The sequence below is a fragment of the Parus major genome, chromosome 4 (genome assembly GCF_001522545.3).
Source record: "Parus major isolate Abel chromosome 4, Parus_major1.1, whole genome shotgun sequence".
Classification (NCBI taxonomy): domain Eukaryota; kingdom Metazoa; phylum Chordata; class Aves; order Passeriformes; family Paridae; genus Parus; species Parus major.
The window spans coordinates 45,885,111-45,902,327 of NC_031771.1; the positions used below are offsets into that span (position 1 = coordinate 45,885,111).

The 17,217-nt window shown below is 39.9% G+C and overlaps 1 protein-coding gene across 16 annotated transcripts in view; it reads left to right on the top strand.

Moving 5' to 3' along the window:
- Positions 1–17,217, top strand: part of APBB2 (amyloid beta precursor protein binding family B member 2) — a 162,364-nt gene that overhangs the window by 69,455 nt on the left and 75,692 nt on the right. For 9 of the 16 annotated variants that reach the window (XM_015624830.2, XM_015624838.2, XM_015624839.2 and 6 more), the window contains one exon: positions 5,505–6,305. In XM_015624830.2, the coding sequence (XP_015480316.1) occupies positions 5,505–6,305 (801 nt within the window). Of the gene's footprint in view, positions 1–1,436; positions 1,506–5,504; positions 6,306–17,217 lie in introns of all 16 variants that reach the window. The other 7 variants (XM_015624840.3, XM_015624842.3, XM_015624846.3 and 4 more) reach the window with 1 other exon arrangement.

Consider the following 17,217-nt stretch of genomic DNA (forward strand, 5'->3'; position numbering starts at 1 on the left):
GGACAGATCCAGGGTAGAGCAGAGAGGGCAGCAGTGATTACCTGCTTGGGCAGGAGTGTTGTATTTTATGATCTGGAGAGATCCTTCCCACCCTCAGCAACTCAGAGATTTGTGTGGAGTCATCTGCAGATATATTTGAGAGCACCATCTGTAAGGTACTTGCAGCCCTGCTCCTTTACCATTCTTGCATTCCCCAAACTGCCCTGCCCACCATCATAATTCACTTTCTTGGCTTTGCAGAGCTTTCTCCTTCCAGCTTCCAAGCTCAGTCCAGCTAAGAGGTCATTGCCAGAGGGACCAGCAGGAAGGAAATAATTGGCTGTAGTCTCTGGTCTACCACAGCACTTCATTTGAACATTTTCTTTCCTTTTCCATGAAAGTGTTAGGTGTTGACTGGAATTTGTGCAGATATCTAGATAAGAAGAATCAAATGACATTTGATACTAAGAAAGGTTCTAGTATTGATTCAGATTTCAGCTAATAATATAAATTTGGAGTTTATTAGGATGCTTTTTGCTGACATCTGTTTAAATATTACCATTTAGCTGGTCATAGTTTTAGAATGAATGTTTTAACATTGGAATTCACCCTTTGAAGTGAAGGGAGTTAGCTGGTGTTGAGATGCAATCATTGTATAATGAAGGTGTTCTCTATAGCTCTTTAGACTTTAACCAAAGCCCAAATGTATAAGGCCTGTGGCTCAAGTCCCATGGCATGAAGTTATCATTAAATGTTTTATACGCAAGAGATACCCTTGCAGAAGGGAAATCTGCTTTTTAGAAAGATATGTATTATTTCTTTCCTATGTTTCCTAGATGCAGTGACAAAAATTGTTATGAGTACCATGTCTCTCTCACTGTGCGTGTCATTCATATCCAAACCAGACTTTTTGGCAAAATGGTTTATTTATGAGAAAACAGCCAGGAAAAGGTCCCATAGTGAAATTTACTGCCTGACTTCCTTTTTATGATTCCCTCCTGTGAGATCAACCTTGTGCTTCTTAGTTTCATATGCTGGATCTCATCCTGCAAATTTTCTTGTGAACCTGCCTTACTGCTATGTTTTCTTTTACCAGTGCTGCTGTGGTTTCCTGAGTAAGCTGTAATGGGGAAAAATCTCATATTTTCCAATGTATTTAAGTCTTTGCTACAGTATGTTGACTAAAACTGGAGAATATTTTTGAATTTATGTTCGTAGAAAAGTTGTACATTAACAAAAATATAATAGTTATTTTTAATCACATGTTCATGTTGCTGCAAACTAGCCTCTCCCATACTTTAATGACATTCAAATATCATTAAAAACTCAAAAGATCCTCACTCTTATGCTGTGAGCTTTATTTGAAATGCTTAACATCTCTTAGGAGCTTCTAAAATGTGGTATTTTTCTTTTGTGTTTTCCCTTTGTTTTAATTCTTAAATGGTCCCTCTTTTCAGATTTCAAATTATAAACTATTTCCTGATGCATTGCTGATGCCCCGCGAGCCATGTCAGAAGTACTTCCAGGTCAGATGCCCTTTAAAAGATTCTGCTATGCAAATATGTGAAATTCTTCTCTTATTTTTTCTTCTTCTTCTTCTTCTTCTTTCCAGGCATATATCTCACTTTCATTTTGCATATGAAAAAGAGAAAGTACTTACTAGGTTTTTTAACAGTGCCTTTTTGAAGAAATTCTCTATTCAGCTTTTTAAAAACTTTAAAAACTTTTTAAAAATCTTCCTGGGGACAAACATTGCAAAAAAGTCACTAGATGGCAAAGACAAATTGGTCTTTGCAATGGCTTTTTCTCTCTTTTTCTTCTAGCTCTGCAAGTTTTATGACAAGATTGAAAAACATCAATAAAAGCCATCCAAGTAATATCATTATTTGTATTATTAGGATCCTTGGAGAATTGGCACTACTCTGTGTTAAACACATTATACTGGTAAAAGTATTTTAATCAGTATCTGTAAGACTGTTAAAAGCCTACAGTTGAACCTGGGAGCTCTTTTAAAAAATAAGCAAGTTGAAACCCTTAATGAATTGCTGTGACAGATCTTCTACTGAGTTAAGTGCTGTCTTGAAGAACCAACAATTTAACCATGTTATTATTCCCAGTAATGATAATGTGCTAACTAATGTTAGCTTTTCACCAGAGTAGAGTATTTTTTAGTGTTGTACCTGCTTTTACTCAGTTGCAACTTAGCAGTGTTCCCCCACTTAAACTGAGATACAAGTATCAACTCAGTGACTCCTGGTCTGTTTGTCCATTTGTGTGCGCTCTTTAGCAGAAGGTAGAGAAATTGAAAATATGGTGTCCTGTGCCAGTAGCATGGTCTCTGCTGGTGGCCAGGCAGCACAAGGAGCTGTCTGAGAGGGGGATGGAGCCTGCCTGGGGCAGTCCTGGATGCAGGTTCCTGCATTTTATTGAAGTTTTTTAATTAGAAAGTTGGGATGTGCTTCCTCTGGGAAAAATTACGTGTTTCAAGCATCATTGTGTCCTGTACAAAGGAGGAGGGACAGGCTATTTCTCTTCTTCCTTACACTGTTCTGCTATGCAATCTTTCTTCAGTGCTCTTAGGCATTTCCTTGCATTACAATTTTTCTGGCACTTTAGTTCTAGTCTCGTAGCAACTTCTACCCCTGAGATGGAAGATCTGCCCATCTGTACTTCTTCTCTTTTTGCCTTCTTTTCTCTTTTCTCCCTTTTTCTCACATCTGTGTCTGCTTCCAAGAGCAGAGGGAAGCTGGCCACATGCATCCCAGGGTGTGGCTGGAGCACAGGGTGTGGCATCCTGCGAGCAGTCTCGTGGCTCCTGAAAGAGCAGCCTGCTTCACTCCGTGCACTCCTTGTGCTGCTGTTTGCCTGTTCATTGATCTTTGGATCATGATGGTTTGATCAAAAGATCCCCTGAGATGGGGTCAGGAGGGGAGATGGTGTCTAGTGAAAGGTTTGTTTTGGCATTTTTCTGTTCAGGGTCATACACCAGCCCAACTTAATACCCAAGTCACAAACATTATGTGGGTCACAAAGATTTCTTGGCTCAGTCATTGAACAATGTGCCAGTGTGCATCAAATCAATGAAGAACCTTTATCAAGCAGATTAGTAAAATGTAATACATTTTGTTGCAATGTTTCCAAGAGCTTATACTTAACAATATTTCTGAGCAATGAAATAGTAACAGCAGGGAACAAGCTAAAGATAAGCTGGCAAGCAAATACTTAAGCTTTATCTAGAAAGATTATTTTTTTAAGAAATGTGTTCAGTGTCAAAAACAGTGGCAAACATTGCATGAAGTGGCTCATTTGTAACAAAGGAGAAGAATAAATTTCAGTCTTGTTCCATATTGTGGTAATTGTACTTACTGGTGAGAAACATAAATGCTTGTTTTAATTTGCTGAAGCATGAAGTAAAATGTAATCTAGTGAAATCCCTAGATACCATGCAACTGCACAAATTCTAAAGGTCAGGCAGAGGAGGGGGTGGGAATTATCCTGCCCTATTACTTTACCTCTTTATGTGACTTCCATGTTGTCAGATTTTGAGTGATTGAGAAAAGAATACAAAGCAGCCACTTGATATGTAGAAGCTGCTTCATGTAAAACATTTTGGTAACATCTGATCTGATGTGACCTTGCTTATATTAGACATGGCTGGTTTTGAACAAGATCCAGAAAGCTCTGTGTGTGTATATGACGTGTTTATCTGAGAAGTAATTTATAATATTCCTTTAAATTTTGTTATAGTTGTGTTTTAAAGCCTCTTGTGGCTAAGGTTTGTTTCAGGTTAGCTGTTACCTAAGATGATGGCTTTTGCACAGCATGTGCATGGGGTGATCTGTCTTCTAAAGAATTTGCAGTTGATTTAAGCTGATTGACCAGGGCTTGAGAAATTGGCAAACATGAAAAATTGTAAAATTTAGTTTAAATTCTGTTTTTAACAAGTTTTAGAAATTGTTCTTCAACAGCTGGGTGGGTAATTCAGGGAACAAAGGGTATTATTACTTGATCTGCTTGGTTTCAAATGAACCAGTGTGATGTTTGCAAGTGAGCAGCTTTGACAGCACATCAAAGAGAAGGGAACACTAGAAACTGTGCCTGCATTTAGGTAACAATGTGAAATGCTCCTTTTCATTCTCTGTATGTATTATCTGTTCTTTTAGAGCCCATATATTTCATTTCTTGTAAATCTGTACAGCAGTCAGTTCTGCCATTGCAGCGCAGCTCAGCTGAAATGATCTGTCATCAGCTAGCTCAAATTACAGCTTTTCATTCATGGATAAGCCCCAGATACCTTTTTATGTGCAATATAAGCAGTCAATGATAACTGAGAATTAGGAACAACAGGAAGGGCGTTTCGTGTTGTGGCAGATGGGAGTGATTTATTGGTTTCTAATTTAGTTGCCAGGTATCAAACAACTGTGACTACTACAATAAATTGAGGTGTTCATGGAGTACTTGTCCAGGTTAGTGGAAGCCATAAATAGATGGTGCAGGAAGAAATTACAGGGTTTTTTAATGAGTTTTTTTAAAGGACAATATTTTGACAATTTTTAATAGTTTAAAAATCTGTTTCCTCCACAAACTAAATAGTTTTTCAAAACATGAGCTGTGCCCCTGGCTAAGGAAAATCAGAAGCTTGTTTACAAGTAGACAAAATAATGATATTATTTAGCAGTGTAGTATGTGTATTCTGCCCTAGGATGTATGTTTCATCCTTAAGCTTGAACTTTGTGAGCTATAGAAATAGTAAGCCATCTTTGGAGCCAGCCCTTTTTTTGAAGTTGATTGAATTCCAGCAGGGTATTTTGTCAAGGGATTTTTTTTTTTTTCACTGCCCCTGGGATACAGGGATACAAATACACCTTTGTGAAATAATCTTCTACTTGTCTTCCCTGACCCTCTAGAAAATTCCCTTTTCTAAAAAAATTTAAAAGGAAGGGGAGGGAGGGAAAAGAAAGAAGGACAAATAGCAGAGAAAATGCAGGTGTTAGGAGTAAACAACTGATCAGCCAGTCAGGCTTAGCAGTAACAGCACTACCCAAAGATGAAAAAGAAGCAGCATCTGTCTGCAGTCTGCTTAGAAATATTTCAAATTTCTGCTTCCTAGTGATGAGCGCTTGAGGATTTATTTCCCTCCTCATCTGAGACAGAGGTGAAATAGTGAAACAGTTATGGTAAGATAGTTAGAATCCCAGGCATATTGGAAAGGACACCCCTGCTGCTCCAGAGTCAGCCTGCAACAGAATCAGCAATGAAAAATTTGCCCTAAAATTGTCTTGTATAGGGTCAAGGTTTCTGCTTTTTCTCATCTTCATGGTCCTGATGATCTCTGTATATTTTTCTGCCTCAGTTCTTCCTTATTTAATAAGATAAGCTTTTTTTCTCTTCTCTTGCCCACTTAGGTTGTTGTAATTTTCCTCCTGTAAAACAATTACCTAAAGTGCTACACGCCTTTAGCAGAAGCCCTAGCAAAAGAGAGTATGTAATGAATGTGTTTCACGACTGTTTCTGTTGCTTTTCAGTCGATTCCGGCGTGGACGCGTTGGCAGTGTTTATGGCAAGCGGCAGCACGACGGACGTTGTGAACCGCAACAGCCCCGCCACCCCGCCCAACACCCTGAACCTGCGCTCCTCTCACAACGAGCTCCTGAATGCAGAAATCAGGCACACAGAGACCAAGAACAGCACTCCTCCGAAATGCAGGAAAAAGTATGCTCTGACTAACATTCAGACAGCCATGGGGCTTTCCGATCCAGCAGCTCAGCCCCTTCTGGGGAACGGCTCTGCCAATATAAAGCTGGTGAAGAATGGAGAAAACCAGCTCAGGAAAGCTGCCGAGCAGGGACAGCAGGATCCCAACAAAAACCTCGGTACTACTGCAGGCGTAAATGTAACTTCTGAGAAGTTTGAAAGCAATGAGCCGATCCCACAGGATTCCTCTGGCTGTGAAATATTACCCTCGCAGCCAAGGAGGACCAAGAGCTTCCTGAATTACTATGCGGATCTAGAGACATCAGCTCGAGATCTGGAGCAGGGTTTTGTTGCGATGGAAGATAAGTCTGCACAAAGCAACAGCCAGGCTTCTACCGTTATTGTCAATGGGGAAATCCTGCCCCGGAAACAAAACAACATGCCGAGCCCAGAGGATGGCCAGGTTGCCACAGTGTCATCCAGCCCTGAGACAAAGAAAGATCACCCAAAAACTGGGGCCAAAACAGACTGTGCCCTCCACAGGATTCAAAACCTGGCCCCAAGTGATGAGGACTCCAGCTGGACTACCCTGTCCCAGGACAGCGCCTCGCCGAGCTCGCCTGATGAAACAGGTACACAAGCAAAGGCTCCTCACAGCCACTGTTTTAGAAAGGGATTGCTTAGCTTTTCTCAGCTCATGCCAGGAAGGAGAGAGGTGGTTTAGCAGTTTCAGTGGGGAAGTGGATTGTATGAAAATACAAGCTCTGGCCTTGTACACAGCTGCTGGTCTGCTAGGGAATGCTTGGAAGCTTTCTGGTCAATTGTAGCAGCTTTAAGAAAAGCACCAGCAGATGGCCCATACAGGGTCCTAGAAACATGTTAACTGCACCTCTTGCTAGTTTATAAATAATAGTTCTTCAATAATCAGTGGGTGCATGTTGTGAGAGGAACGTGATTGTTGGGAGATACTGAACTACTGATAGCTAACTACACACAACAAGAAAGCTTTTCTGAGCAATGATTTTTCAGTTCAGTGAAGATCTTCACTTTTGTTATGCACAGCTTTGTAAGTGTGCCCACTACATCCCAGTCTTTTGATAATTCTCCCTCCCTATGTGCCAACACAGGTAAAGAGAAACCTTCCCAGCTGAGGAGCTGTGCAAGGAACCCTGGTGATGTCTGTCCAGGTGGTCTGTGGTTTGGGGCATGGACAGGGCTCTTCACTGGATCTAGGGCAGGAGGAGAGCATTGTGTGGGGTCTTCACAGCTCAGTGCTCTCCAACCCTTGCATTTATGTTCCAATAATAGATGTTAGGGCCCAAAGAAAGAAAGAATGATTTATCTAGGGGAAAAAAAATATGTAGTAAAGTTTTAATCATATGACTTCTGGGAAGTGAAAAAATTGCCCAGTATTGAGAACAGTTAATTCATAAAAGAATGTAGTCCAGCAGGTACCTGGGGAATTAATAATACTCAGTCCTGGGATTGTATTTAGCACACCAGTTTATGCAGAAATGCGATAGAAATATGGTTTTCCTGAGAAGACACTGTTGAAAATAACAATATGCTTCTTTCAGGGCTTCTGAATTGTTTTGTTTTCCTCTTCCCACTCTTAATAATATTTCATTATTCAAATCCTGGAAATCTGAATGTTGTTTTGTGAGGTATTTTTGTTATTTTGTTTTCATGTGTATTCTTTTGGAGTTGTGTAATTCAAAAACCCTGAAAAATTTATTCTTAATTGATTGCACTGGGAATGCATCATTGTTTAGATAAAATCTTCCTGAAGTCTCCTTAGGGCAGGATGCTTCTACGTGTGGTCTAATAAAAAGGTGTTTTCAAGAGCCTTGGCTTTCTCTCTGAGGAGGTCAAAAATAAATACAACTCAATTTAAAGATACAAAACAACTGAGTTATTTAAACAAATGGTAATAAACAGATATGATAGAATCCATTAATAATGAGCATTGAACACCACAAGCACAGTATGGTATAAGAAATGTGTTTTGAGGAAACACTTCTTTCAACTCCACGGAAATTAGCTCTATGTGCATCTTGACAAGAACTACATTGACCTCAACTTTCAGATATTTTTTTAGCACTTTCATCTATCTAACCTTCTTTTTGAAATTCAGTACTTAAAAAAAAAAAAAAGTCTGTGGTGATTTTCGAAGCAGAAAAAACCTATAGTCAGCAAAGCAATGGGATGTCATCGAGATCTTAGCACATGCCAAGCCGTAATGGGTTTCCAGGCAGCCTTCCTAGAGACAGGCAGTGCCTTGCCACCAGAGCTGACTGACAGCCAGCACTGCAGGCAGTCCCCCAAACAAGGAAACCTGCCTCTGTTGGCCTCAGGCACTGCATCTCCCCTGGGACCTACTGTATCTCTCCAGCTGAATCCTCTGTCGTTTGGAGCATCTTATGAATAACCAGACACCAGCTCCAGGTGGTTTTAATACTGTAAGTGGACCAGAATGGGTTCACATCATGGGGAATCCTTCCTTCTTCTCTCTCAAGAAAGTTTCCTTAGTTTAGCTTTCAACGGAAACACATAATGTGTTTTACACTGTCTACCTATTCTTTCTCTCCCTCTCTGTATTCATCAGTTTCACCTGGTTGAGTTTGTATTTATTCATTGTAGGAATCTATGTGGTGCAAGCAGCAACAAAGCACATGCCCCAGAGCTCAAACCTAGGAGAGAATGAGAGTGATGTGTTCTGTTTGTGGCTTGCTCTTTTTGTTTGGTTGTTTTTGTTGGTTTTTTCTGTTAAGAAGCTCCCTAATAGGTGGGCACATTTCTTAATCTTTGTATCACCTGAAAAACTGTTTCACTGGAAAGTGATTCTGCCACAGTAAAGTGCAGTGCTCTGTGTTATAATCTCTAATGAATTAGAAATGAGAATTCTTCAGAAAATAAAAAGAATTCTCTTTGCCTCCAAACCAACAAGAAAACTGGAATGTGCTTTTGCTTTCTGTTTTAATTTAAGTAAAACCCCCTCCTTCTGGAACCAGGAATAACCCCGTAATTAGGAAAGTCCCTGAGATATGGGCCACATGATGCTAAAGAGCTGCAGATGTTTCTTGCTCTGTGCCAGTTGCCCTTCTTGCTCTCTTTGGGGTTGTGGGAGGATGTGCAGGGGCAGCAGCCTCCTCAGGCTCTCCTGTCTCTCAGCCTTTGGGTCACATGCCTTGTTTCTCCCTAGTTGATATCAAAGAGGTATTAAAACCACGAGTGTCCTCTTTTTCAAGAGTGCTGCTGTGTGCAATTGCATTATACCAAATGCATCTCTGCTGCTGGTCTCCGAGCAGATACAAGAGGGCAGTTTAATAGCTGGTTACAAATAAATGAGTTCAATCCACAGCTGCAGAAATGGCAGCTGTGAGACTGGCCCTTGGGGATCAGAAGTGGTCTGAAATAACAGCACGTCTGGGGATACAATAAAAATTACAGTAAATCATGAAGTAGTCAGAAAGACTTACAGCAGGGGTCAGTTCTGCCTCTGATTTTAACCAGCATCTTTGGCCAAATTAAAATGGATGTCCTCTTAAAAGCACAATTCTTCCTTTGCAGTACCCATCTGATACAGACAATAAGTCTGTTACTTGCTCAGAACGTGTTTTCTGTGTTCCTGAGTGGGGAAGAAGATTTATGTACTAAAAATAGATTCAATTACATTGTGGATTAACACAAGTCCTATAAAACTAGAGAGAGAACCATGTATACAGTTGTAGGGCTCTAAGTAAACACACAGTTTACAGATTTTTAGGAATAAGAGTCTGGTTCACACCTGCTGTGCATCCTAAAGGCTGGAAACTTTTAATATTGGCTGTTACATATATATTTTTTTTAATCCTGCATGTTACTGATAATCATGTCTCAAGGATAGTGCCTGTCTTATAGTGTCAGGCTTGACCGTTTGTTGACTGCTTATGAAATAAGAAAAGTGACTATTGCTCTGTATCCCCAGTGTGTGTGTAGGTAACATTCTGCATGTGAAGTTACTAACTGCACATTTGTCTCTTATTTAGCTATCCCTATAAGAAGATTTTAGGGTCAGTTTATTAGTTTTAGAAATAAAACTACAAGGGCAGCCATGGTTACACAATGTTCACGGTATCAGGGTTTACTGGTAGAAGACTATAAAATAAATTGGACTTGATAGTATATTGAACTTGAAAGATGATCCTCTCAAGCACGCATTACCACTATCAGTTGCACAGGGAGGCTGCTTGCTGTGTTTAGGCAGTCAGGTTGGTTTTGTTCTGTGATTCTCAGTGGAGCTACCTGAATCCCTATCTTGGATGCTTTAGTGCTCTGACTTGAAATCTAAAGATTCCACAATTAAGAGTGAAAATCAGCACCCAGATTCAACAATTAAGAGTAATAATCAGCACCCTTTTGAATTGAGATAGATAACAGAAATGGATATGTAAAAGTGAATTAGTGTGCTTAAACTGAAAAATGGGAGAATAGATGCTCTATATAGCAATGATTAACATCCTCTTCCAAATTCTGTTTGCAGTTACCAAAATTTGGGACTATAGAAGAGGTTTTCCAGAAGGTATTGTGTGGCCTTAGTTACAGTTTCATACTTAACTGGTTATCAAAAAATGATTTTCCAGTTCATCAGAGCCATTCAACTTCCTAGAGTGAGCTTGGTTCAACTGCCCACCTGGTGTCCCATGAGATGTCTGGTGGTGTCCAAAACAGGCAGCAGAGAAGAGGCAAGAGCTAGGACTTGAATTTGGAGAAACAATCACAGGCTGAGCAGGATGCACATTAGGTAACACAGCTGAATTAACCATCTGAATAGAGTCTGAAACACCTGCCTTATAATGCAGAAATGAAATTTCTTCGTTTTACTATGTCTGTCTTTGTTTTAAAAATAGCTCAGTGTTTAATCTCTGCTATATTGTTCGTAAAGGGTCGAGGATGGTTTGTCATACAGCTCTCTCCTAGCCTGACATCTCTCCCTGGGTGCCCTGGGACTGGGGGAGATTGAATTTGAAGACACTTGCCCTGTGCTGGCCGTGCTTTGACTACTAATGCACTGATGTGGCTAGCTCAGTCCTTTGGCTACAAACAGTGTCAAATGTGGCCCGGTCCTGACACAGCTTCATTGATTTGACCTTACTCCAGCTGAACTTTTGCCACTTGATGGGAGTCTAACAAATTGGGTTGTTTTTCCCTTAATATTTCATTTCTTGTTTGGTGGTTGTCTTTTCAGGACACTTCCCAACTGCTACCTTAGTAAAGCACGTAATTCCTAATACAGAAAATATCATAGTGCTGCTTTGTATAAGTGCGATACTATGATTTTGAGCATGTTAAAAATGAATATTTTTCTATTCAGTAAAATGAGTAGTTGTGGGATAAACAAATGCCTGCACGTATACCTGCATGGGAAAGTAAAAGGTGGCAATGGGGAGCAGAGGTGGTGCCGAGACAACACAGGGAAGTACATGCCAATATCATGCTACTGCCTGAGTAATTCACAAGATGTCCAGAGCACTCTATGTTTCCTTTAACTCCACAACGCACTTTATGTGAATGTGTAATGTTAAGAGACATTAGGACTTGCTTTTTGTGCGCTGTAGCAAAGTGGAAAACTCTCCTAAGCATCTATAGGGCAGACTCAAGTTTCAGAAGTGGTAAATAACTTTATCATGTCAGGTACTTAACTTGACAAATTATTTTTGGAAACTTTCCAAGCTTGTGTAGTTTAGGGATAGAAGTGTGTAATTCTGGATGCTGTGTGTACTCTCTGAGGTCTCCTCTGCCTAGGATTGTCAGACACAGGACCAAGCAAAGAGGAAGGGAGAACAAACCACACGAAAGAGAAAACAGAGAAGGCAATGGGGAAAAGTCAGGATCCTGATTTCAGAGGGTTGATAATGCAGGAAGTTGCACAGAGGAAAAGCCACAATAAGCTCATACCAGACTAACCACCTCTCCTTAAAAAAAAAAAAAAAAATTTCCAGTTCATGAGGCTGTTCAAGTAATAAAAAATTATGGCCAAAATCGATTCAGTAAACCTCTGCCTCAGCACTTCTGAATGCTGCATAGAAGTCAGGCCAAACTTCAATCCACCTGATTGATACTTTGAAATGGGTATAGATATCTCTGGGGAAGAGAAGGAACAGTATTACCTTTGGGAGGATGCTTTATGTGTAGGCCTCTGTTCACTAAGGCAAGCTGAGAACAAGGTTATATTCTTCCAGGTGGGGTGTATGTCCTCTGAAGCTCCTTGGAGCCTGTTTGGGTGCTTGTTTGTTATCTTCTAGGCTCCTGTGTATCAGCTGCAGGAAGTGTGGGAGAGGAATGGTATTGCCACTGAGCAGAATGAGTCTCTAGTCTTTGCAGTGGCCCTTGAGCTCTTGGAGGGCCTTGCACTTGCTGGGGTAGCAGTGATTCACCAGGTGTACAAGCTGGGCATGGCCAGCACAGCTTGGGAAGTTTCCTGCTCAGAAGATATTCCTGCCTCTTTGCACTCTGCGGAGTGGAAATGTAAAGCCTGGGCTGCTCCTCTGAGCACCTGCTGTGATCCCAGCAGTGGTGAGCTGGTCACCCCACTGCTCTCAGAGGAGAAGGCTGATGGGGGAACAAGTGGGTTGTGAAGTGGGGGAGATGGGCTGGAAGATGGAACGTGACCTGGAGGAGGGACTCGCTGGAGGGAGAAGCAAAAGGTGAGTAAATAATATGCAGCTGTGGAAATAAATAAGGACTTGGCGCCAACTGAGGGAGAGCTGGAAGCAAGCAGGGATGTTTGTAGATAGTAGGTTAGGCAAGAAAGAATAGCACAAAGGCAATGACAATAAATCAGATGGATTAAGTTTGACAGCAGAAGTGAGTATTGGGGATTTTGTTTGTGCTGGGATGTTATTTCAGGACAGAAGTCCTGAAAACTTAACACAAAAATGGGGAGCTCTGAGTTATTTAATACTGCAGTACTGCTAAGACAAAGTTCAGGCCCCTGTGAGAGATGTCTGTACAGTGACTGTACATAGACTTAAATCCTCCTCAAGGTTCCTGCCCTGTTATGTTTGCACCTGGAGGTATTTCTTTTAATCTCCTCTAGTTAGTGGCTCCTTTAGACCCCAGTCTCTCAGTGCATTGATTCCTTATGTGCTGAATTCTCACGTACGTCAAGCATTAGGTGATTGAAGTCTATTTTGGCTTTAATTAACAACATGGGATTGGCTGAAGTGGGTTGTGGGTCCCTTGAGTCACAATGGTGCTGTTCCAAATTATGGTATTGCACATACAGAACTTTCTGGATATACAGAAACCTACAGCAGGTAGCACAATACATGGAATAGATGGTGCTGCAGACAGCCTTGGGTTCGTTGCTGTTGCATCAGGAGAAGGTGGGTAGATCAGAGCAGTACTGAGTATCTCCACGGGCCAGAGGAGGTGCTGTGTGATATGACTTGGCATGCAGAGACCTTGCTCTGAACTCAGTCCTGCTTGAGAGTGGATGTCTGGTCCCTGCCTTAAGGGACATGAAGCCTTTTTAGAGCAATCCCATAAAAGCACATATATTTGCCGTTAGGACTCGATTGCTTCATTCTGAGAGCCCCTGGGTACTCAGGATAAGGCTGCAAATGTCCAATATCTGGATGCCACAGAGCTCAAGATAATGGCATTAAGTGGGATCCTTGTAGTGTCTGGATCTGGTTTTGTAAAGCCCAGCAGTATGTGTCCTTCAGCTTGCACAGTAGGTTTGTCCTTGATACTTTGGTGATGAGAAGTCATTGGGGAGAGAACAACTCCAAATATAAAGCATATATTTTTGCTTCCTGCTTATTGTGTCTCTGGGGCATTTCAATCCATTTTTATATGGTGTTGTGTTACAGGGATTATTTTTTAACTTCTTTTTGTTATTTAGATTATTTTATATGTACATAATTTGATACACTGATTTATTACATAGTGAGACTAGTTCAAGGCTTTTACTTGAAAATCATTCTCAGAACTCTTCATTAAACTGTTTCATAATAAAACTATTTCATCCTAAACAATAATGCAATTTAACTTAATGCATTTTTCCTGATTTTTAACTATTGAATTGAGATTCTACAGAGGTCAATATAAATTTTTAACACTGTATCAGTTATTAACTCAGACATCATTGCAGGGCACTGAGGAAGAAGTAGCACTGTCATAATCCACAAGTCAGAGCTTTAACTTTGTAGAGCACACTTTTTGTTTGCATGTAACTGATAAAATACTCTAAATCAAAGATGATGGCTCTTACTTCTTGGAAGTGGATTTTGGAACTTCTCTGAACCTGAGAAGTTTTTAGTAGGAGCAAAGGGCCCCATCCTTCCTCCCCTACTCAACAAGGAAGCCAAAAAGCACAACTCAGATTGGCCAAATTAATTTTTAAATTAGAATACATTCCCATTCAGATCTTAATTTAATTTTACTTGAACTCTGTAAGAAAGAGACAGTCAAGTTATCCTGGCCATTTTGGCTGACATGATTCTTGGCTTTGCTTAAATTATTGATTATAGCAAGGGGGAGGGACTTTGCAATGAGAACAGTGCTCTCACTAATAGAAGCCTTTCTCTAAATCAATTTCTACCATTTCTGCAATGCACCTTCAGGAAGTCGGAGGTTTACAGCCTTAAGAAGAATTTTGTCTTCAAAGAGTGAATCTTTGCTTTACATTTTTTAAACTTTTCATGTTTATACAGGCACTGAAGAGAAAACAATCAACATAAATATATTTCCAGGGGGTGACCTGCAGGATGAGGGGCTGTTCTGGTTCAAAGTTGAACTGATTAAATCTTGATTTGATTGTCGTCTAAAAGCTTGTGGGCTGAAGGTACTGTTTCAAGAGATTGTCTCCTAAGCAGAGTCAGTCAGAAAATGCATCAATGTCTTGCAAACTGGAATGAATTCAGTGGAGAATGCAGTATATGCACACACTGCTGAAATCCATGCATAGCCATCTCTTATTTTTTCTTGGCTTATTAGAAAATGCAGTCATTTATATGGTCAACATAGGGTGTTTCCTCTGTTACATTTACTGGCAGTTGAATGGGGATGGCTTCTCTTCCCTCCCATCCAAAGTACAGTTCCTCATTCAACTGATTAAGTAAGTGTTTAAACACAGCAGTGTATTTTCTCATATTTGAGTTGGAGATGCTACACAGAAGGAGAATATGAAGCTGTTGGAATATATATATACCAAACTTAAAGGATGCTGGTAGCAGATCAATACGTGTTGAACTATACAGGAGCATCTAGTAACTGTAAGTAACACTTCTGTTCTACTTTTTTATAGCATTGGCTGACAATGTCACTTAGGCCTGATACTGAATGCAATTATTTTATCTGTTAATAAATACTCTGCTCAGTGGAAGATCAGCTGGTATCTGAAAGGTTAGGTTGCAGCAGTATCTTCCTGAATGCTCATTATTTCAATAGTGAATTGACAAGTGATGTTTTATACTTGTGATCCATAGAGTTTGAAATCTGAAATTTGATAGATCTAAAATACATTAAAAACCAGACTTCTGATTTCTCCTTTACATGTGACAAATTCTTCCCCTGTAATTTTCTTGTAGTCAAAGGGAAGAAAAAAATTATCTCTAAGCAGTGCAATAGTGGTACCCCTAGTCATTCCCTAAAGTTCAAGGCAAAGGAACTTTTGCAATACTGAATGTGGGTTTGGGGATTAGAAAGATGAGGCAGTTTATAACCAGAATTGAACTGGGAGCTGTCAAAGTATGTTGACTAATATCTTAGCTATTTTTTTTGTCCATCTTGCCAGCTCTAAATAAATCAATTTGTTGAGGTAGAAAAAGGATGTCTTACTGGAAAGCTGATTCACACAAAACCTTTACACAACTTTTTCTCTTCATTACAGGGGAACTCTAAATAGCACAACTGTATTTTCTCCTTACAGAAACAAAGTGATAGTATGAAACTGTTTGGTTTGGCTTTTGTAAAATTATTTGAAATTTGGTTCATGTTTTTCTTTTGTGGGTAAGCTAGCATTGTTTATCACACTCCAGCTGTAGCAGAATTTCAAGATAACATTTGGTGTTAAACTCAAATTACCTTCCTTTTCTTTTGTGCTTAACTAAAACAAAATAATGAGTCTCCTTTTTTTGCCCATGGAGGCTGTCAGCAGATCAACTACGGAACTTTTAGATCTCCTGGCTACATTAATTTCCTTTGGTTAATTGTGCTGGAACATAACCAATGCTTTTTTTAACAAAGATATCTGAAAGGTGGGAAGATGATGTCACAACAATAGAGATTTCAGGGTTAAGCTTCCACTGGCATGGAAGAGGAAGTTTATTTAATTTTTCTTATGGGATTGGTTTTTTTCCCACTAAAATGGGTGTGTTAGGCTTTGTAAAATTATATTGCCTATGTGTATTCAGGGTAAGTATAGGAAATAAGACTTCTATGCAACATCAAAATTAATGTATGATCATTGGCAGATTTATTTTCTATAGTTCTCTTGATTTCATGTCACAGGTGAATTCTCTCTTTCAGAACTATATTCCAGATTTCTACACTTTGAATATACCAAGCTCCTATTACATAAGATTTTCTAATCCTACATTGACTTCTCAGGGAAAATGCAGCATTTTAAGAGGGGCTGCCTTAGGAATAGGGTGACAGTGGAAGTTTCCCCATTCTCTGTTCCTCCCAGTAGCTTCTGACCACATCCACTTTAAGTTTCAGGAAGTTTTTCCAGAAAATAGTGGGGCATGGTCCAGTGTACTCAACACTTCCCAGAGGAAATCACCTGGATTTTTGGTGGATAGGTGTCTCTGACTTGAGGGAGACTGTTAATCTGGGGCAAGCTTCAACTGTTCTGAAATAAAACCAATTGAGTAGTGACTCTACTTAGTTGTGGTTTTCCAGGAATGATGCAGAAGGGTGGATTTTCTCTCTGCCAGAGGTAAGTGGAGATGTTATCTATGTGCTCTATCAATGCTTGAGGTTCACTTCTTCCAGATTTTGTTAATGTCAGTGCAATAACTGTAGGAGAGTATTAAAAATTAAAAAAAAACACAGGCAAAATGTACTGATTCAAAAGTTGCATTTGCTGCAGACCACACTTGAAAAATACTGTAATAGTAATTACTGGTTGTATTTTAAGTATTCAAGTGTACAGCAGAATATTGTGGGTGGAGGAATACATCTAGTATTCACATAGGAGACCTCATTTGTTTTCCTCTGCAAACCACCCCATCTGCAGACAGGGCAAATGGACAGATCAAGTGCTGGAAGTAAAGGGAGGGGAGGGAGTTTTCACATGTCGCTCCTTTAGTAGTAATACACTTAATTCTACATCTTCGTTTTCATTGCACAGGAATACTTATAGATAGGATCATTTATAAAGGCTGAAGGAAAGATGAATAACTTCTTCAATATATTCCAGTAAACCAATTAAAAACAAAAGGAAAACAAACATAAATTCTTCTTGGAACCAATACACCTTGTCCCCAAATGGGAGTTTGAAAACAATATATATTCAAAAGCAAGGATAAATTTCAAGTCATTGTTTATCTTCTC